This window comes from Monodon monoceros, unplaced genomic scaffold (genome assembly GCF_005190385.1).
Source record: "Monodon monoceros isolate NGI ecotype Baffin Bay Population unplaced genomic scaffold, NGI_Narwhal_1 Super_Scaffold_12, whole genome shotgun sequence".
Classification (NCBI taxonomy): Eukaryota; Metazoa; Chordata; class Mammalia; order Artiodactyla; family Monodontidae; genus Monodon; species Monodon monoceros.
Window position 1 is genome coordinate 26,948,194 of NW_021703768.1, and position 21,778 is coordinate 26,969,971.

A 21,778-nucleotide genomic window follows, 5' to 3' on the forward strand; every position below is an offset into this window, starting at 1 on the left:
ACCTAAGAGTGTGTCACAGGAAAACTATGCAAGACCTTTTTGGAAAAAAGATAAAAGTGTTCTAAATTTTTCTTAAAACCTCAATAAATGGAGAGACATAGCCTGATCAAATTAGTTAGGATTCTCCTTGGCCCCATGTAATAGAAAACCCAAAATAACAATGGTTTAAAGAAAAGTTTATTTCTCTCTCGTGTATAAGAAGTCCAAAAGTTGGCACTACCTTTGGTCTGAACAGTACTGAGTGGTTCATCAAGGACTTTCATCTGCCTCATCTCATTAGATCCCTGTAATAACCTAGTGAGGGAACGAGACAGGCTAACACCATTTTGCAGATGAGAAAACTGAGGTTTCGGGAAACCTGTAACTTGCTTGAAGTCACATACTTAAGCCCAAGCCAGTCTGACTGCCTGCAGGTATTCAACGTGCTTTCCCCTAACTCACAGCCTCCTGTTTGGGTTGGTTGGAAGCCCACGTCCTCAGACCCAGATGAACACTCAGAAAATTCTTTTCGTTTCACATAATCTGCTTGAGGCCTTTAGGTAATACTCCTAGAACGGGAAATATGCTAACGCAGTATAACTGGGCATGTCAGACAACAGTGCTTTGGTACTTCCAAAAATGTGTATCTTGAGAAAGCAATGACGGGGACTAAATCAGTCTCTCTGCTCCCACTGTAGGACTGGTAACGGTGAAGGCTCACCTCTTTTCCGATGACAGCATCTGCCTCTGTCATTAACAACATCAAATGTTTTTGTCCTTGAGTGGGTTGCATTTGAACTCACTTTCTTCCAGCTGTATTTTTTTATTTTGTCAATCTTTATAATCAACTATAATTACATGTGTATTGATATCAAATAATATTTAACAGTGATTTTCGGGAATTTAGAACGAAGTAGATTTATCTCCTCAGTGTTTTGAGATCTAATTAAAGATTTCTGAGGAAATTATTTTCAAACTTGGGAATTTTTCTCTTTTAATGTCCTTTCTTCCGTAAGATGAAAAGAAAGATGCCTGCACGGCCAGTGTGCATTTCTTCAATACGATTGTTTTAGATGTGCATGTGCAAGAAAGTAAATAGAAAAGGGCGTAAACTTGTGTTTTTTTCCGAAGCTCATAATCTTGCTCTAACATACCCAGAGCTGTAGTGTAGAAATCTGTTAAATTTTGTGTAAGTGATAATTTAAGTAATCTCCACAGTCATTGCTGAGCAGGTAATCACATTCTCAGCATGTGGATATATCAGACTATACTTGTTAACAAGTAGAAGTTGAACTTGCTTTATTGGTCATTTGGATTTTTTTGGTGTGTTCTTTATTGATTTGGAGTTCTTTAGCTTGGCTAGATATTAACCCTAAGGTTTCATTTTATTTGTTGACTAAATACAATGAAAATATCTTCCCGTAGTCAGTTGCTTATGTTTCGGGGAAAGAGGGGTTACAGATTTGAATTTTTTATGTAGTCAAATTTCTTTTTTGGGTATTTGCTTTGTGCGTCTTGTTTAAAGAAAATTTCCCTCTCCGAAGAATATAGGCACATGGTTTAGAGCTATTTCTCACTTAAGTTTTTCATTTACCTGGAATTTATTCTGGATATTACGAAAGTACCAAACTATTATTCTGTATTTATTCTCTCAGGTGGTGCAGCTGAGCAAGCTGGAACAATAGAAGCTGGAGATGAAATTCTTGCCATTAACGGGAAATCCCTGGTTGGGCTCATGCACTTCGATGCCTGGAATATTATGAAGTCTGTCCCAGAGGGACCTGTGCAGTTAGTAATTAGAAAGCACAGGAATTCTTCATGCAACAAGCACTGGTAGTGACACTAATTGCGCTTGTTACATTTTTTTATTAATCAGAATCTCCTTTTCTCAGTTCCCTTCTTTCTTTAGCAAATCAGAATGACTTCTTTAAACAATGGGTTCCTGAAACAACACAGAAGCACTAGTGTGGCAAGGACGATAAAACAAACAACTCTCCAGTTTTTTACTTACACATGAAGCAGCAGCAATGGAGCTGAACTCAGAAACCTTCTGCCTGGATCACCTAGGCCAGGAGGGTTCACTCTGTTCCAGTGCCTGTCCCGATACCTTCTATGTTTCCTGATGGGGACACAAGATGCAGCATGCCCTTCTTCACTTGAAACATTTAGTGAGACCTCCGCATCCTTCTAGCCACCTCTCCCAACACACTCAATCCTGGCAACTAGGGAGGCTAACAAAGTCTGAGGGGCAACACAAGTGTCACAACTAAAAAGGACTATAGTTTTATATAATTTTGTAAGTAAGTAAATGACAGAATGCTTTTAGGCACATTCAGTGGAAGGAGCGGTAGGGTCTGTATGTTATCCTGAAAAGAAAATGAGACTTGAAAAAAGAAAATCAATTATGACCTAATGGTTAGACTGAGCTCAGGAATTATCCAAAAATGAAAAAGCAAAATACAGAAAGTGGTATTTTTAGTGAGTGTAACGTGCAACGTATGGCTGCATAGTTTAACTAACTCGGTGGTTATTGATCACCGTGAAGTGTTGATCGTGATCTAAAAGTGTACGTCGTAAGGCAATTTTACGGGAATGCAGTTCTGATAAACTGTACTGAATAGCTGTGCACTTTGCTGCTTAGAATGAGCAGAAAGTTCCAGCTCCGCAAGCACCTTGCATCTAGTTTGAAACTTGTCTTGAATAAATATTTGAATTCAAGACTGGTCAACAAAAGAGCAGGCAAAAATATCATTGTCACTGAGTTTCCATTTCTACATTTTATAGATCCAACCACTAATTTAACGTTTTAGAAATCAATTATCTTTTTAGTGTCCTTGGATTTATAATCCCAATAGAGGAACTTAAAATAATCCTTTTAGGGGACTTTCTTTTCTTTGGCTGATTTTTTTTTTTCCCCTTTCTCTTCTCAACAAGCTTAAGAAATGTAACATTTTTAAGCACTGGATCTATTTTCCTGACCTGGGGGTAATGGCATAGCTCTGCAGTGACTGAAGTTTTTGCTCTTTTTGTTTTCCTGTTTTGCAAGTTCTTCCTTTTGCCAAAAATGTTTCCCAGCAGAACACTGCTGTGACTCACGCTTGCTTGTGACACTCGTCCCAGCTGCCCTCCTGAAGCACAAGCTTCTTCTTAGTAACTGTTCCCATTCCACGTGCTGTTCCTCGTCACAAAACTGGCTCTTCTCCCTCGTCCTGTACCTTCTTAAGACCCAAATCCTCATCAGCTTCATTTACCAAAACATAATAAGAAGGTGGAAAACGAGGGTGAGTCAGTCTTTCAAGGTAAAGGAGCAGAACTGCATAGTTACAAGCCACATCCTCGGTGGTGCAGGCCAGCTGAGTCCTGGGAATACGGGTGAGGTTGCATACCTGCGTGCATGGTGACGCTAAGGTTTTATGTCGGCGATTTCTTTAATTAACCTATTTCTGAGTGACTAATCCCAGTAAACCTCTGTGGAGCTGGCCCAGAGAGGTTCTCAGACGGGAGTGAAATACCTGGCTGGTGTGAGCCGAGATTTCTCATTTTTAAACAGGTTATACAAAAGAGAACGTAGTTCAGGAGTTAGCTAGAAAGACCTGATTAATTTAGCTTCTACTTTTCACTATTACAGTTCCAAGTAGGATACTATAGGAAGTCAGTGCAAGGTGCATGCTAGATTGTTTTTAAGTCTCTGGGGTCAGCTTTGTGGCTTCTGCTTTCTTGCCTAAATGATGAGAGACTCTTTGAAGTCAACACTGAAAACGATTTTTTGCCTCCACTCTTCCAGCTGTGCCTACATAGAAATGCACAGTCCTGTGTGACAGACAGGAGTTTCTGAAGCAGCGGAATGGTCTCCTTCTAAGAGGTCCTAATCCTCTTATCTGAAGAGTGCAAGGGTAGCCCTCTGGGTCACTGAACTATATTCAAGTCATCAGCCATTTCCAGTGGACCTTGCCAGAAGGGTTCCCTTGGAATCTGACAATTGGAATTTAAGGGAGGAAGCAAAAGCTAAACTTTGACCCTAAGATAGAAAGCTATTTATTTGTCGTCAGTGTTCAAGGCATGACTAGTATTTCTAATTACTCTAATAAACTCCCAAACTTCCTGACATGAACACTCATGGTATTGTCCTACTAAAACTTGCATTGTTTTGGTTTTTTAACTGGTCCTTCATCCACAATAAGCTATGATGGTAACTGTGTCATAACATGTAAATCGTAGTTGCAAGGATGTACCGTGACGGTTGAAGTAGGCTGGGTTTCATTTCGATCGTCCCATACACAGCTCATTTAATTTTAGGGTTGACTTTTAGTTGGCACCACACCTGTTGTATGATATTATACATTATCCTTTATTTATGTAAGATAAAATGCCTTATATATTATTAAAGAGTAAGTGCAATAATATGAAATAGCCTGTACATTTTTAAAATGTTGTCGCCAAGGTGTGTAAATCCACGTCTCTATAAACAACCTTTTTTAAGTAATTTTAAAAAAATAAACACTGTTTACTACTTGTTTTTTTGTTTGTTCACTTCTGCATCTATAGAATAACCTTTTAAACCATCAAGCTAAGAAATGGTGATTACCTAAATGGGTGAGAGGGGCAAAGGCAAAAGAAGTCAAGTCAACCACGCTTCTTCCATGGCCATACCCGGGATCTGGCGCAATCCAAACCCATTCCACCTCTGAGATCTTAAAATCGGACATCTCATGCCTTTACAACCTCCTGACCTTCCGGAGCTTACTCCCCTTCCCCCTGGTTCTGCTTCAGTTTCAACAGGCCCTCCAATCCCTAGGCAACTGGTACTTTTCTCCGCTTCAGAATCCCCACCCGTGTTTCCTTCCCTTCTCTGTCTATTTAGACTAGACCCCACGGTAGAGAACAGCAATCGCCCTCCAGCCCAGACGCGCACAGCTCCCTCGCCCCGTCTAATCCAGGATCCTTCCAACCAGCCAGCCTCTTGGTGCCCACATGCCTATTCCTAAAGAAAAATCTCACAACTACACATAGTGATTTGCTATAAATTCATGGCTTCCGACCTCAACTGGACTCTGGATGCTACTTGGCAATTGTTTCCTTGCCAGTTTTTTCTCTGATTCTTCACAATGAATACATTCTTCATTTTTTCCTAAAATCCCTACCCATTCACCACTCCCTCCCCCACAAATACTTGGATAATCTGGGATCTTATTTCACAGAGTGAAATAAAAAGCATCTACTTTATTTTAGGCTGTTTTGGTTTTCAGATGCAGATGCCAAACTAGAGTAGCCCAAGGGAAGGCAGCAAGACGGCATCTCACAGAAATCCCAGAACGGAACTCAGCATATGACCAGGCCTCAGCGACGGAAGGAACTCGGGGGTTCATGGGTTGTCACTCAGTGCCCTCCACTGCTGTTTGTGGGTCTGTTTCTGCAGACCCGCTTCTCCTCCCTCCACTAGCTGGCAGCCTTATCCCCAATTCCTCACACCTTTTCTTTACTTAGAAACCGATGAATGCTATTTTGCTATAATTTTAGCCCCACTCTATATCACAGGATTTCTCTGACATACAGGCTGCTGCCTGCCTGATTTTCCATATATCCTCCAAAAATTAAGATTCTGATTGGCTCAGTCCACTGCTACACTTGGGCAGAACTTTTTCCTGGGGGAGAGTTTTAATACACTATAGAAATAGCCACAGGGACTTCCCTGGTGGCACAGTGGTTAAGAACCCGCCTGCCAATGCAGGGGACACAGGTTCGAGCCCCGGTCTGGAAGATCCCACATGCCGCGGAGCAACTAAGTCCGTGCGCCACAACTACTGAGCATGTGCTCTAGAGCCCGTGAGCCACAACTACTGAGCCCACGTGCCGCAACTACGGAAGCCCACGCGCCTAGAGCCCGTGCTCCGCAACAAGAGAAGCCACTGCAATGAGAAGCCTGCGCACCACAACGAAGAGTAGCCCCTGCTTGCCGCGACTAGAGAAAGCCCGCGTGCAGCAACAAAGACCCAACGCAGCCAAAAATAAATAAATAAATTTTTTAAAAAAAGAAAAAAGAAATAGCCACAAACCCATTCTATGAATGTTGAAGGCTACATACCATGTACAATAAATGAAACCTGAGACCAAACTGAAGGAGAACAATGAAATGGGATACAATTCTCTCTGAATGTGAGAAAGCAAAGATGGTATGAGAGTTATGAAGAATATCAGAATGTCACCAAAACCCTTAACTTGAAGAAAGGGAATTACAGAAGGTGAGCCCCAGAAAAAGCAGGAAGCACCCAGAATTAGAGCCATTTCCACTCCTCAGAATGGTAGGGAAGGTGAAGTTAAAGGGGAGGCTCATTTTGATTTTCCCAGGCACCTGGCCGGCCTCAGCAGGTCACAGGAGTAACAGGGAAGGAATGGTCTGATCTGCGGGGAGCCCCTACCACGTACATTCCTGAAACGAAAGGGCTCAACTGATCCATTCAGAGATTGGCAGCCTCTGCTCACCCAACCCCGTAAAAGCCACACCAAGCACCGATCACAGCCTTCTTCTCGATCCCCCCAAAGCAGCTGAGTAGATCTGAATAAAGATTAAAATCAACTGGTATCCAACTTTCCTCTCTCATTCTAAGGGAGGAGCTGAATGATGCTTAAACACAGAGCTCTGAAGTATCCATTACTGACCAAATGGCAGGCTTCAGTAGAACCCCACCTTCCCCATTAAACAGGCTCAGCAAGGGCCCTTCTCGTGAATACCAAGCTGGGAAAGGTGGGGAGGGGGGTGTTGAAACATAGTATGCAAAAGGCAGAAAAAAAAAATAATTTGGATAACTACCTTAGGAATCAAAAGAAAATTATAAACACAAACTGCTTCATATTCTCAATGCACTCAAAGAGAATGTGGCTTCTAAGAAGCACAAGATCAAAGCAGAGATAAGAAAATCAAATGAGATTAATGTGGATCTGGTAGAATGAAAAAGAAACTGAGACCACCTTACGAAACCAAAGCCATATAAGCTTTGAGTCAGATCAGATTGCAGAATACAAGTCAGTGCCATTGAAGATGAACTTGATGAACTTGAAAAATGCTTAGAAAACAATGAAAATGGACAAATTTATAAATAAAATCCTAATTAAATGTTAGCCAATGAATCCAGTAGTACAATAAAGAAAATACCAAGTCTAAGCGATGTTAACTCCAGGAATGCATGAATGATTTGGAATTAAGAAATCTATAAATGTAAATGTGGAATGTAATTCATTATATCAGTAGGACACACACACACACAAATCCTGTGAAAGACATACTTTTTTAAAAGCCTGCTTCAAACTCTTAATGGAAAAACTCCAGAATCATTCCCATTAGATTCAGGAATACAAACAAAAATGATGTTCACTGCTGTTATTGTTGGATAACAATATTCTAGAGGTACAAGCCAATACAATTAGACAAAAATTTTTTAAGAGGTATAAATAGAAGAAACAAATGTATCATACAGTGTGCACAGATATATCTGGGTACTTGTAAGCACAAACACATCAATTTAAAAACTGTTAAAATATTAGAATTCAGTAAAGTTGGCTATCAGAAATCATCCACCAAAACAAGAGCTTTCTTACTCATAAATAATAACCACTTAAAACATATTATAAGAGGAAACACTCACAATAGTAACTAAAAATACGTTTAACTTTGGCAAGGACTGGCAAGACCTAAAAGAAGGCTTCCCTGGTGGCACAGTGGTTGAGAGTCCGCCTGCCGATGCAGGGGATACGGGTTCATGCCCCGGTCTGGGAGGATCCCACATGCCGCAAAGCGGCTGGGCCCGTGAGCCATGGCCGCTGAGCCTGCGCGTCCGAAGCCTGTGCTCTGCAATGGGAGAGGCCACAGCAGTGAGAGGCCCGTGTACCGCCAAAAAAAAAAAAAAAAAAGAATCCACCTGCCAGTGCAGGGGACATGGGTTTGAGCCCTGGTCCGGGAAGATCCCACATGCCGCGGAGCAACTAAGCCCGTGTGCCACAACTAGTGAGCCCGCACGCCTAGAGCCCATGCTCTGCAACGAGAAGCCACTGCAATGAGAAGCCCGTGCACCGCAACGAAGAGTAGCCCCTGCTCGCCACAACCAGAGAAAGCCCGCGCGCAGCAACAAAGACCCAACACAGCCAGAAATTTAATTAATTATTTTAAAAAAGATCTAAATGAATTACAAAATTCTATTAAGGGACATAAAACCAATAACTTGAACAAATGGGGAGTTTTAGCTTATTCTGGGATAGGATGACAACACTAAAAATCTCAACTCTCTTCAAGCTAGTTTACAAATGTAATATAATTTCAACAATGATCTCAAAATAATTTTTTAACCTGAAAAAAATTATTCTGAAGTCCATTTGGTAGGATAAACATGTAAAAATAACCAGATTTTGAAAAAGCATAATAAGTGGGGGACTAGCCCTATTACAACATCATCAAAAAAACTACTATAATTAAAAGTGTCTCCTCTTCCATGGACAGCCAAACCACTGGAACAAAGATGACAGATTCTGAATTCAAAGAAAATTCAAAGGGGCATTCTAAGTCAGTTACAGAAAACACAGATTATACAATAGCTGATTTTGGAAAAACTGGCTAAATATTTTAGAGGAGGTAAAAAAAGCTGGCTTCCTTGCAACAAAATCCTTCACAACAAAATAAAATTCCAGAGTCACCATACATAAATTTAAAAGCAAGAAAGGAAAATAAAAACCCATCAAAAGAGCTAAATATACCGTTTTAATCATAAAGTGAATATAAGGCTAAATGCAGAAGCTATAAAGCAAAAGACTCATAATTTAATGAGACTACATACAAACTAAAAACCACTGGCGGCTCTCCCAGCAGATTCAGGCAAGGTAACACAACAGTGACACAGTTTGTTTTTTTGGCCACACCGCACAGCTTGCAGGAATCTCAGTTCCCAGACCAGGGACTGAACCCGGGCCACGGCAGTGAAAGCCCAGAATCCTAACCACTAGGCCACCAGGGAACTCCCCAACATAGTTTTTTAATTTCCTCATATCCCACCCACTTCCCCTTCCCCACCACTAACACCGCACACATACAACCCAGACCAACTAGTATAGAAAAACCATGGTAAACATCTACCACAAAACTAGGTGTGAAAGTACCCTCACAAACCCCAGAAGGTACAAACGAGCAGCAGTAAACTACTAACAAGCAACAAGACCAATTTGGTATCGGAATCTGTACAAGGAGGGTAGAGGGAAGCAACAGGGCATCTGATACCCCTAAGACACACACCCACCCTGACATCCTCACCCTTGGCCTCATAATCAACAGGGAAGCTCAGAGGACCGACTGGATAACGCCCCCTGAAACCTGAATCGTTTTTTCACTTTCAAAAATGATCCGCCAATGCCCCACACTGAGGAGAAACTACTGGGAACAGAATCGAAACTGAGCAAGAGAAGAACAACAGAGATCAAAAAAAAAGAAGGTCCAGATAAAGGTGGCTGAGAGTGGCAGAACCAGATCTCAGAAAGCAAGCTGCCGTATTTCTTCACACTCAAAAACAGAGGAAGGGGTTCTAGAGAATAAACACAGTTAGAAAGGCTACCCTGACCTGCATCTCCCTTCTAAAACAGGAAAAGTAATTTCATGTAAACATGGGCAACAGAAGACAATCCAGGTCAAATCCCATACAAAGTTATCATAAGAAAAAGAGCATAAGGAGAAAATATAATCCCTAGAGACAACAAAAGCACACCAGAAAGACATACCTAGGGAACCAATGAAAAATATAATACCTCAAAATGAGTTAAAATACATCAGGAAAATGACACAAAATATGAATGATATCAATAGAAATTAGAAAAATTTAGAAATTGATTACTGAAACTCAGGAAAAAATTAATTTCAGAAAAGACTAAACTAGAAAGATCATTCACAGTAAATAAACAGGATGTCTTAAGAGGAAGAGAAGAGAAAACAGGTAAAACATTTAAAGATCAATAATAAAGAAAAGAAGCCAAGCAAAAGTGACCCAAAACAACATACATAATAGCAATCCCCAAAAAAGAAAGCCTAAACAAGGGAACAGAACAATTATTAAAACTTTCATTTTCCTGAAATTGAGAATAAAAAAAGACTTGATGCTACATATTGAAAGAACACACCAGGTACTTGGGAATACTGATCCAGAACAACCAACACCAAAACATACTGCAGTAACATCACTGGCGAAAAATCGGAGGAAAAAAATCCCGTGGGCTCCAGGCCAAAAAGAATAAGGCATTCATGAGGGAAAGAAAATCATGTTATCAGCAGACATTGACAGTGATGTTTTAAGCCAAAAAGAACATACTTAAGATACTAAAAAAAAAAAAAAATGTGACCCAACCATTTTATCCAAACAGACTTTCATACAAAAGGCTACAGATAAACTGTTATCAGCGTACAAAAACTCAGGGTATACTAGTCTCACAAGCCCTTCCAGAAGAATCTACTAACAACTGAGCAAGACAAGCAGAATGACTGGATAGATGACGTAAGGGCTGGTGGTGAGCATTAAGCATGTATTTACTTGAATAGTTAAGACTAAAGCAAGAGTTAAAAGGGAGAGATTATAGTATATAATGATGACGTTCTTACAAAGCAGATGCAGCGCGACTACAAAAAGCAGAGGCACGGAACTGTACACTTAAGTATGGCTGAAATGATAAATTTTATGTTACGTATATTTTACCACAATAAAAAAGGAAGAAATAAAGTACCCTGTAAGTTTACACCAATACTTGTGATTCGAATTTAGAACTACAAGGGTTTTCTATCTTCTGTCTTGAAGCTATAGCTCTACTTTTCCGTATCAAGAATCCTACTTCTCATCAAGGAAAATGATGATGATAAAAGAATGTTAATTTCCACAAGTTCAGGATACTTAAAGAAAATTAATCAGTCACCTTTGGAGAATGCTTTGGAACCAAGTCTACTTTGAAAACTGGTAAATAAAATGTAGAAATTCTCCTACCTTTCCTCTATGAACTGTACTAAAAGGTATTGTAGGTAAGGTGAAGTTTCTCTTCATAGAAATATTTTAGCTAATAAACAAAGAAATGATAAGTTAAAATATCACCACATGCAACCTCAATAAATCACAGGATCTAAGAACTGAACAGCAAGATTGCTATCACAAACCATCACAAAAAGAGAGACACCATGTGCTTCCTGATGAAAGAACACACCACCACCGATGAAACAGGTGCCTACACAAACCAACTCGAATCTGACGGAGCCTCAGATCTAACGCCCAATTCTCAGGAAGTAGAGGTCAATAAAACACATTAAACTACACTATGTGGATACAATCAGCAAAATCCAAACAACAGGACAAGGGATCCAATTTTATCAACAAGTATTCCTCAAGGAAAAAAATAAAGAGAGATGAGGGAAAGAACTTATAGATTGAGAGAAACTAAAACAGACATATAAAACGAAAAATGAAACAGAACAAAATTATTAAAGATGAATACTGGGTCGGGATAGAGACTTAGGGAGGTTGTAATTAGGAGGAAGCCTTGAACGGCTTCTGGACAGCTGGCAAGGTTCTATCTCCTGGCCCGGGTGATGGCTGCAAGCATGTTCGCCTTAAGATAATCCACTAGCCTATACATTTGTTTATGAGATTTTCCATTTGTATTTTAATCATAAAAATTACATGAAACCTTTATATACACATATAATTATACGTATTTTTCATGATTTTTATATTTGTTATATTTAATCATAGCTCCCCAAATTTTTATGAAATATATTCCCAAACCTGAATACCATGCTGATCTCTTCAGTATGATAATTAAGGTCTCCACAGATTCCATGCTTAAGCACTACTGCACCTTGCACTTTTCTGAATTGTTAAAAAAAAAAAAAGGAAAAAAGGGAAAAAATTACTTACCATATATACCAACTCCAAAGACTGAGAAAAACAATTGCATCACTGTCAGACACAGGGTTAATATCCACAATATATGGAAAGTCCTGGTGAATCAATACATAAAAAGATCAATACCCTAAATTAGAAAATTAATAAAGAACATGATCAGGTAACTCACAGAAAAAAAATACAAATTACCAATAAAGATAGTAAATGATAATCAACCCTTCAATAAGTAAAATAATTTGACCATGCTCCTCACTATTACCTTGGCAAAGACCAGGATTGATGACACCCTCTACGGTATTAGCTAAGGTGTGGGGAAACCAGCATTCATGTTATTTGAAGTGGAACTTAACATGAATCTTAGAAAATTCGGCTTTATCTTTTACATTTTCAAGGCATAGTCTTTGAGCAAACTTACTTCTATTAATTCCTCCTATGGAAATCAAATATAAAAATATGTACAAAAATATACGTTACAATATGTTTGTAATAATGAACATGAGAAGAACCCAAATGTCCATTAATGGGAGAAATTATACAATGAAGCCAAAAATGATTAAAGAGAATGATGTGTGCTTATTCTGAAAGTTCTCTACAATGTAAGGGCAAAAAGTAAATTGCACACCAGTATATAATGATGCTAGTGGGAATCACAGTTATACCACTGCTCCATCAGGAGTAATTGCCTACATAATTCTAATATTGGGCTGAGGAAGTGTGGATATCAATCTAACTTTACCATCCATGCCTCTTTGAAGAGTAAGTAGCCTGCAAGGTGACAAGCCTTAACATCACTTCCTTACTTGGTGCTATTAAAGAACATACGACATTCATGCAGAACTTACAAGAGTCAGGGCTAGCATTCCGGGACCCAGTGGACTGCAATGAATTAGAAATTACCTCAGGTTGTCAGTCATCTTGATCTGGATGAAAGTGAAATGGAACAATGTTATCTGACAATATAAATATCTCCATTTAAGATGGAGAGGCCATTGAGTTGGAATTAAACTTCATAAATACCTCACATAGACTTGTGACTAGTGGTTTCCACGTTCCTGGGGCAAGAGTAGCCATGCATGGCAGTCATGGACTCCTGTCATCCTCAGGCTGGATGTCATCACTCATTGGTCCTATATTGCCACTGAACCACACACCAGCCCCTCTCACTTTCCTTCAGGTGGTGGCCAAATTCAAGGCTTTGTCATACTTTAAAAAAGTATTGTACCCATCTGTTTGCAAACGAGGGGAAGAACTGAGTAACGTAAGGCATCAGAGGCCACAAGGCAATCTTGCTTCAGCAGGCCAGGGACTTCTTGGCCAGCTGACATCGGATGATGCTTCTTTCTCCTAAGAATATATAGAACTAGTCAACTTTTTCACCTCCAAAAGACAGTTTATGTAAGTTATACCAAGGTATCAGAATAAAGCAGGGATATCCTTTTATCATTGTATTTTGCACGACCATGAGAATTTTTTGCATGCCCGCTATCGTGGTTTTTGTCTCTGTTAAGGAAAAGAAGCCCCCCCTCCTAGTCCCCAAATAAGAAAGGAAAAATTATGGTTAAATGCCATTACTGTTTTCAATCACTTCAGGATTAAAAGCTCAAACACTTACCAGATAACGTGAGGCTGGGCAACCCCTCCAATCCAAGCCTGTTCTTCATTAAATGAAGATATAGTAACTGCAGTTTTGGGAGGTCAAAACAAGATATAAAATACTTTACTAGGCACAGAGCATGCATTCAGTAAGTTTCCTTCCTTTCTCCCTTCTGTTACAGCATTGTTCCAGACCAGGTTATTCTAAGGAACACTCAGCAATTAAACACATGAAGAAATCGATTTATTATTGCACAGTAAATTTTATTATATCAAAACTCACTGCCTGATTCTTGGATCTGAAGGCTTTTAACAAAAGTGGCATAAGCCTGTGGACATACTGCTCCTTCCACACAGAATAATGTCCCTGGAGTCACACCATTCCTGCTTGCAGAGAACTGTAAACAGTGGCCTTCTACAGGAAGAAGGAGTTCTAGATAACACCCTCCCCTCTGGATGGGACCACTTGTCCTCTCCTCTGGAGACACGACCGTGTACTGAAGTTGAGGTCACACACAGGTAGAGCTGACAGGCACTCTGCTCTGAAACAAACGCTGACAGAAGTTTGGGTGAGGCCCTTTCCCCCTTGCTTGAGAATACAGATGAGGCTTACAAAGCCAAGAATACCTTAGAAACAACCATTACCTCATTTGTAAAATCTCTGCTGGAGGAAAACAGTAAATCTTCACCTAAAAGGAAATTCCAGGACATGGTGTAAGTTTCAAGTATCCATTTTGTGGGAAGAAACTATAAATTAATACTTTCTATACTTAATTACCACCAGTAGTTATCATTTTTGGAGGTCAAGGAGGTTATTTTAATGGAGAGAAAAATCTTTTTTCATGAGTTAAAACAGGAATTGGCAAACCAACGCCCATGGCCAGCTGCCTATTTTTGTAAATGAAGTTTTACTGGAATACAGCCTCACCCATTTATTTGTATTGTCCATGGCAACTTTCATTCAGCAGAGTTGAGTAGCTGCAACACCGTATATGGCTCACAAAGCCTAAAATATTTTCTATCTGGCCCAACAAGAAAAAGTTTGCCAGCCCCTGTGTAGAAATATTGCCATACTAAGCTAAGGCTAAGTAAAACTTCATCAGAAAGAAAACTAAAACCACAATAATTAGAATACAAAAATACAAATGACATGCTTGCTCTGATTCAGGCACTTTCAAGATCATAGTTTATTTATTACTTCAGATAAAAAGATAGTATACATATTAGGGAATCCCTTAAAATTCAGCTCTAGAGTTATACACCATCTAGTACTTTTGAATTGAATGTTAACCAAAAAAGTCTCTAAACACCTGAAAGCCCCACTAGTAACATGAACTATGGTAATAAAAAATTTGACATTTAATTTGTTCAATATATAGTATTTACATTATGAAACCAATGGTGATACGATAAACAATGATAAAGAAATAGTAAAAATAAACTCTAAAAAGCAAAGGTTTATATTCTTACAATGTGCTAATTATCATAATTGTATATAAAAATTAAAACACAGCAGAGCTTTCTGCTACAAAACTCTTAATCATCTGAGTTGTAGTCGTTACTTGCTAACGATTTACATGCAACATCTGCTAGTGCTGACATTTGATTTTCTTCCCCCAAGAAAGTGTGAGTAGATATTTATTTAAGAGCAGACATTAATTTACTTGTGGACAGAAAAAGATAAAACTGTACTCAAGATTAGTACTGGTCACAAGCCTCTTCTCTACAGAAATGATAAAAATAATAAGACTGAAAAAAATTCCAGAGAGGAGATGCATAGGCAAAGAGTACCATGAATGGCACAGCTCAAAAAATCTTGGGACCAATTAGACACACATGTTTTCTCTCTCCTTCAATGATGAGAGGTCTATTTTGCCATCAAATTACAATGCCTGCAGCAAGTAAGGGGCACCAGGTGTACAACTAATTAAACCCTGCAAAATACTAAGATGGGCAGTGGTGGCCAGAAGAAGGAACAACTTCTATATAATTCAAACTATATACAGCATAACTGGAATGCAGCTCATCCCAAACTGGCTGTGTGAAACAACTGGACCTTTATGACTTAATAGTTAAAATTATGACAAGTGTAATAATACAATAGATTTACATGGAAAGCAAGATCCAAGGGGCACTTTATATTATTTACTGTGTATTTCAATTTAAAAATAATTTTGCTAAGTATACATCTCAACTGAGGTCTATGTATAAAATGTCCTAATAGATACAGATATTTACCTTTGGTGAGTTAAAGGCCTTTTTGTGACTTCTGTCTGAATTGCAGGCAGAATGCGAGATGTACGTGCACATGTGGGAGAAACTCAACCTGAGGTAATCCAAAAGATGTGCGTGTGAGGAACCTGGAGGTACTCTGACAGTCAAAGCACACCAGAACCCAAACGGGCAACAGTGAGGATGGCAACGAGCAATGGAATGCCAGTATGGCGGTGAAACTTTTTCCACAACAGAAAGAGGAAGGCCTCTCGTACCAGCAGAATCCTGCATACATACACAAAAGAAAAAGCCACCCACCATTTCATAAAACAAAAGCCAATTATAGTGTGGGAAGTACAAACTGCAGAAAACCAGGAGTCCCTGGAAGAAAAACGACTGGTTCCCGCGAGAGAAAGGAGGACGCTCGGTTCTGCGCAGCGTCACTTGGTGAAGGCGGCCACCACTGCCCACAGCACCTCGTTGGTGCTGGCCTTCAGACACTCCACCTCAGGGTCTAAGTCCAGGAGCTGCCGCACCCGCTTGGTGGCTAAATCGTACTGCTCGTCCAGGAGGGGCGCGAACGCGTTCTCCAGGACATCCGAGGCGTGGGCCAGGTAGATGAGGGCCAGCAGGCGCTTGTCCATGCGGTGAGGGTCGTTCACCCACTTGTCGAGAACGGCTTCCTGCACCTTCTTGATGAGGCGCTGCTTAATGCTGTTGTTGGTGAGGGGATGTGTCGTCATGTCAAAAAGAAGGAAGTTCTGTTTCTCGGTTGTCAATACGCCCTTTTCTACCAGGTTTTTAGCTAATCGTTCCCTCACGTTTCTTAATTGATAATGCAGTTTTAACGGATTCCACGTCTCACCTAAAAGAAAGATTCCCGAAGTTAGAAATGATAGGTATTATCTGCTAATCTTATTAAATTTTGTACTGTTAAAATGAACAGTAACATTTGACTTTTTTTCCTCCAGAGAAACAGAAGAAAATCCAACTATGTTTTCTTGCCAACTAAACCATGAACCACCTGATGGCCAGGCCTTTGGTTTCTAAGCACCTGGCACATGATTTTCAGGCACAACGGTTACTCAAGCTGAAAGCAGTCTCCAAACCAGTTCCCCTAATGCGGAGTAAGCCAAATATCAATATTAAATTATGTTTGGCTTCTCTCTAGCTACTGTCAAAAAGCAGCCACTAGTAAAATATAAGATTTCTTTTCTGTTAAACACCCATCTGCAACAAAAAGAGAAAAGAATTAAAAAGTTTCCTGATTAATACGTTATTCCTGAACTGCTACATATACCTGACTTATAAAGCTGGGAAAGCCTGTTTAGGCAAGGCTATTCTTTGCTGACAAATAATATAAACCTAATTATAGAAGGACAAAACATTTTCATCATTTTAATCTTGTCATCTATGCGTATTTCCCTTTGAGCCAGAAATACTTAAAATAAAACCAAGGGACTTCCCTGGTGGTCCAGTGGTTTAAGACTTCGCCTTCCAATGCAGGAGGTACGGGCTGGATCCCTGTTCGGGGAGCTAAGATCCCACATGCCTCGCAGCCAAAAAACAACAACAAAAAAAACCACAAAAAAAACCCCCAGAAGCAATACTGTAACAAATTCAATAAAGACTTTAAAAATGGTCACATCAAAAAAATATTAAAAAAAAAAACCCAAATATTTTTCACTAAAACAGTTTTTTTCTTTATAGAAGACTAGAAGGAAATACATCAAAATATTAATCTTGATTATTTGCGGGATTATATTATATGTGACAAATTTTCTTTTTTGTACTTTTTGTATTTTCCAAATAATCTCCAATGAACATGTAACTATTTGGGTAATTTGAAAAAAATACTATAGTAACTTTCTAAATTGGGACATGTTAGAGATCAACCACCGGCACTTTTATTATATGCAAAAGCTGAAATTTTATAATATCGAGGAAAAACAAATTGTACTGTCTACTACAGCAGCCATTAACTATATAGGGCTATTAAATTTAAATTAATAAAAAAACTCAGGGAATTCCCTGGCAGTCCAGTGGTTAGGACTCCATGCTTCCACTGCAGGGGGCCCAGGTTCGATCCCTGGTCAGGGAGCTAAGATCCTACAAGCCCTGCGGCACAGCCAAATAAATAAATAAGCAGGAAAAACAACTCAGTTCCTCAGTTGCCCTAACCACGTTTCAAGTGCTCAATAGCCAAGTGGGGCTAGAGGTTACTGAGCGGACATCACAGAAATAAAACATTTTCACTGTTGCAGAAAGCTCTAGTGGAAAGTGCTGACTTAAAATACATTAGTATTCGAAATTATTTTGCCATATGACTTAACACTGAAGAATATGGGGCTATGATTGAGTAATTAGTCTTGGACTTGCCTTCCGGAGTTAAACAATTAGAAATCTGCATAAAATGTATGAAACAACTGTTCAGATGCTAGTCAAAAGGCAGCCCAGAGCTGTGACCTTTGAGAGAAACCTCACTGAGCCCTACTACTGCCCAAGCTTACTACCCAAAGGCACATGCCAGGCAGCGGAGCAGAACAGAAGACCTCAAGTAGAGCACAGGACTCACACTGTGTAAAAAGGCAGAGATCAGAGCTGGGGGAGGCTAAGGCAGCTGGAATATGCAAGGCAGAGTACTGGAGAAGAGGGGACTATGCAGAATAAGAGCTCTAGAAATCTGCGTGGTGTTCGCTTGAGTCTGGCCGAAAACAAAGCCACATGTGTTATGGTGTCAAACTCCACAAAACAAGGTTAAAAAAAAAAAAAAATCAAGGAAGTTGTAACGTGAACAATTCCAAGAGTTCACAGAGGGCTAGGGAAAATTTGAATTGCAATTAGCCTGAGTGGAAAGGTCTCACTGAACACCCAGGACATTCAGAAAGGATTCCAGAAGGATCACATCTTAGTAATAAGGCTAAACTAGCCCTTGAGTAAAGGCTACTCCAGACCTGACCTAACAAAGCTTACAAACAAAACTGATCCACGAGTAACTTAAGTACCTAGCAAAACAAATTTCAACAGTCTTTAAAGACAAACAAAATTCAGCACACAACAACGTAGCACTCACAATGTCCAGCATCCAATAAAAATTACTAGACTTGTGAAGAAGCAGGAGAATGTGACCCAAAACTAAGGGGAAAAAAAAAATCAACAAAAACAGTCAAACAGGGACTTCCCTGGTGTCTTCCCAGTGGTTAAGACCCTGCAATTCCACTGCAGGGGGCGCAGGTTCGATCCCTGGGTAGGGAACTAGGATCCCGCATGCCACACAACCAAAAAAAAAAAAAGTCAACCAGGGCTCCCCTGGTGGCACAGTGGTTGAGAGTCCACCTGCCTATGCAGGGGACACGGGTTCGTGCCCCGGTCTGGGAAGATCCCACATGCCGCGGAGCGGCTGGGCCCATGAGCCATGGCCGCTGAGCCTGCACGTCCGGAGCCTGTGTTCCGCAACGGGAGAGGCCACAACAGCGAGAGGCCCGCGTACCGCAAAAAAATAAAAAAAGTCAACCAAATCTGACATGACCCAGAAATGACAGAGACAATGGCATTAGCAGACAAGGAGTTTAAAATGGCTATTTTAAATATCTAAATAATTTAAAGGAAAGCCCGAGCACAATGAAGAGAAAATGAGAGCTTTTCTTTTTTAAAGGCTAAATGATCTGGATCTGCCATTTTACATTTTGTTATTCACGCTGTAAAACTAGGGACTTGAAAAAAAACTGTTAATTAAATAATGAAGAAATGGTACCATGAATCATTATTAAAGTCATCTTCTACATTTAAAGAAAACATAACCGCGACTTCCCTGACAGTCCAGTGGTTAAGACTCCATGCCTCCACTGCAGGGGGCACGGCTTCAATCCCTGCTCAGGGAACTAAGATCCCACATGCCACGAGGCACAGCCAAAAAAAAAAAAAAAAAAAAAAGATTAAAAGCAAAAAATAAAAATAAAGAAAACAAGATAAACTTTTCAAATAAAAAACCCTGGCAAATCAGCTTCCACAAAAAGAAAAACAATCATTGCTTTCAATTTCCTTGTTAACTTCAAAAAGTAAAAGAGCTGAAATATATTTGGGGCCCTATTAGATTTTAAAACTTAACAGTATAAAAGAAAAATATAACTCAATAATAAATGAAATTCTACTTTCAATTTCTGGTGTTAAATTAGCCCACACCTACATTTAATGTTAAGAAATCATTAACAAAAACAAAAAACAACAAAAAAAGAGAAATCATTAACAGTTACTTGATGAAGCACTACAGCATAATAGGTTATGAGAGCAAGCTCTGGAGCCAGACTGTTTGGATTTCAATTCCAATTTGGTCATTTCCTAGCAGTGCAACCCTGGGCAAGGCTTCTTACCTATTCCTCTGTCCTTTCATCTGTAAAGCGATGAAAACAACTCTTTCCAGCTCACAAGGGTTATTACGAGGATTAAGTTAAGTTAAAGACATATCAAGTTCTTAGAATAGAGCCTGGTACGTGGTAAGCTCGCAATAAACGTTAGCTATTATTATTTAACCATGTGCAGAATCAGCACTTTGGCAGAAAGAGTTTATCCTATTTATAATGGTCTAAAAAAATCATACTAGGTACTGAGAATGCAGACATTAGTAACACATATTTCTTTTTTTTTTAATGTATTTATTTAATTTATTTATTTTTGGCTGCGTTGGGTCTTCAGTGCTGCACACAGGCTTTCTCTAGTTGCGACGAGCGGGGGCTACTCTTTGTTGCGGTGCACGGGCTTCTCATTGCGGTGGCTTCTCTTGTTGCAGAGCACGGGCTCTAGGTGCACGGGCTTCGGTAGTTGTGGCACGCAGGCTCAGTAGTTGTGGCTCACGGGCTCTAGAGCACAGGCTCAGTAGTTGTGGTGCATGGGCTCAGTTGCTCCGAGGCATGTGGGATCTTCCCGGACCAGGGCTTGAACCCATGTCCCCTGCATTGGCAGGCAGATTCCTAACCACTGTGCCACCAGGGAAGTCCTAGTAACACATATTTCTAACTCTAGAAATTTTAAATCAAAGGAAGGGAACATTCATAATATAACAACTAACTGTACTTAACTGGCTAGAATAAGATGTAAATAGGGCCATAAAAACAATATGAACCAAGAGCCCAGAGGAATAAGAAATTACTTGAGTTTGATGTTAAGGGCATGCATCTTTCAAAGGTTAGTTATGACTTTCATTTTTTAATTGTTGTACCAACCCACTGTCTCCCCAATAAATGCCTGCCGCAACTTTCACCAGACAGTTTGGGTTTTGTTTTGTGTTTTTTTTTTTTTTTTGCGGTACGCGGGCCTCTCACTGTTGTGGCCTCTCCCGTTGCGGAGCAGAGGCTCCGGATGCGCAGGCTCAGCGGCCATGGCTCACGGGCCTAGCCACTCCGCAGCATGGGGGATCTTCCCAGACCTGGGCACGAACCCGTGTCCCCTGCATCGGCAGGCGGACTCTCAACCGCTGCACCACCAAGGAAGCCCTGTTTTGTGTTTTCTAATATCATTGGCATGTGGTAGGCAGCCTAAGGCACCAGGCTAGAATTAGCTAGGTTGTGTTTTCTGACATTCTTAAATGACTTTTGGAAATTCAAACTTATAAACACAGAATAATCGATAGCCAAATTTATGTAAAAGCCCATAAAAAACTATAGTTCAAATTCAAGGTTAATTAATTAACTATACTCATAATAATAATCTGTCAGTTATCAAAGAAGTACTATTCCCTGGCAACTCACTAGTCAATTAGGAAGTTATTCTATGTCTCAGAAAACATCTTGGCTACCTATTCTCAAATAATTGTTGGGGTGGCGGCGGGGGGGGAGGTTAAGATTATTCTAAGGTCAATTTCTCTTTACAGACCTAAAAAAACCAGAAATCCCTCTGATGCCGCTATACAATGATTTTTTTCCTCTCATTGGAAATAAATGGGATTAGCAGTTTATAACTTACTGTCTATTGTACTGAAGTCATGCTAATAAGGTTTATCCACACCTTTTCCACAATTAAATCGTACATACTGCACCCAACAGAACAAGTAATGCTTATTACAAAGTTCCTGTGACAAGTTCCTC

At 39.9% G+C, this 21,778-nt stretch overlaps 2 protein-coding genes across 9 annotated transcripts in view; one reads left to right on the plus strand and one right to left on the minus strand.

Annotated features, from left to right (window-relative positions):
* The window catches only part of PDZD2 (PDZ domain containing 2), a 236,946-nt gene extending 234,360 nt beyond the window's left edge, over positions 1–2,586 (plus strand). The window contains 1 exon segment of the mRNA XM_029215898.1: positions 1,635–2,586. Within this exon segment, the coding sequence (XP_029071731.1) occupies positions 1,635–1,816 (182 nt within the window). The 3' untranslated portion in view covers positions 1,817–2,586.
* GOLPH3 (golgi phosphoprotein 3) overlaps positions 1–21,778 on the minus strand; it is a 73,793-nt gene that overhangs the window by 5,713 nt on the left and 46,302 nt on the right. For 2 of the 8 annotated variants that reach the window (XR_003792571.1, XR_003792569.1), the window contains exons 4-8: positions 15,723–16,563; positions 14,130–14,173; positions 12,909–13,570; positions 12,734–12,811; positions 11,904–11,986 (exon numbers count right to left, since the gene is read on the minus strand). Coding sequence is in view for 1 of the 8 variants with exons in the window: in XM_029215899.1 (XP_029071732.1) it covers positions 16,139–16,563 (425 nt within the window). In the remaining 7 variants the exon portion in view is untranslated. Of the gene's footprint in view, positions 1–2,041; positions 2,099–2,801; positions 3,221–11,903; positions 11,987–12,733; positions 12,812–12,908; positions 13,571–13,775; positions 14,039–14,129; positions 14,174–14,642; positions 16,564–21,778 lie in introns of those variants that run through there. The other 6 variants (XR_003792572.1, XR_003792568.1, XR_003792567.1 and 3 more) reach the window with 6 other exon arrangements.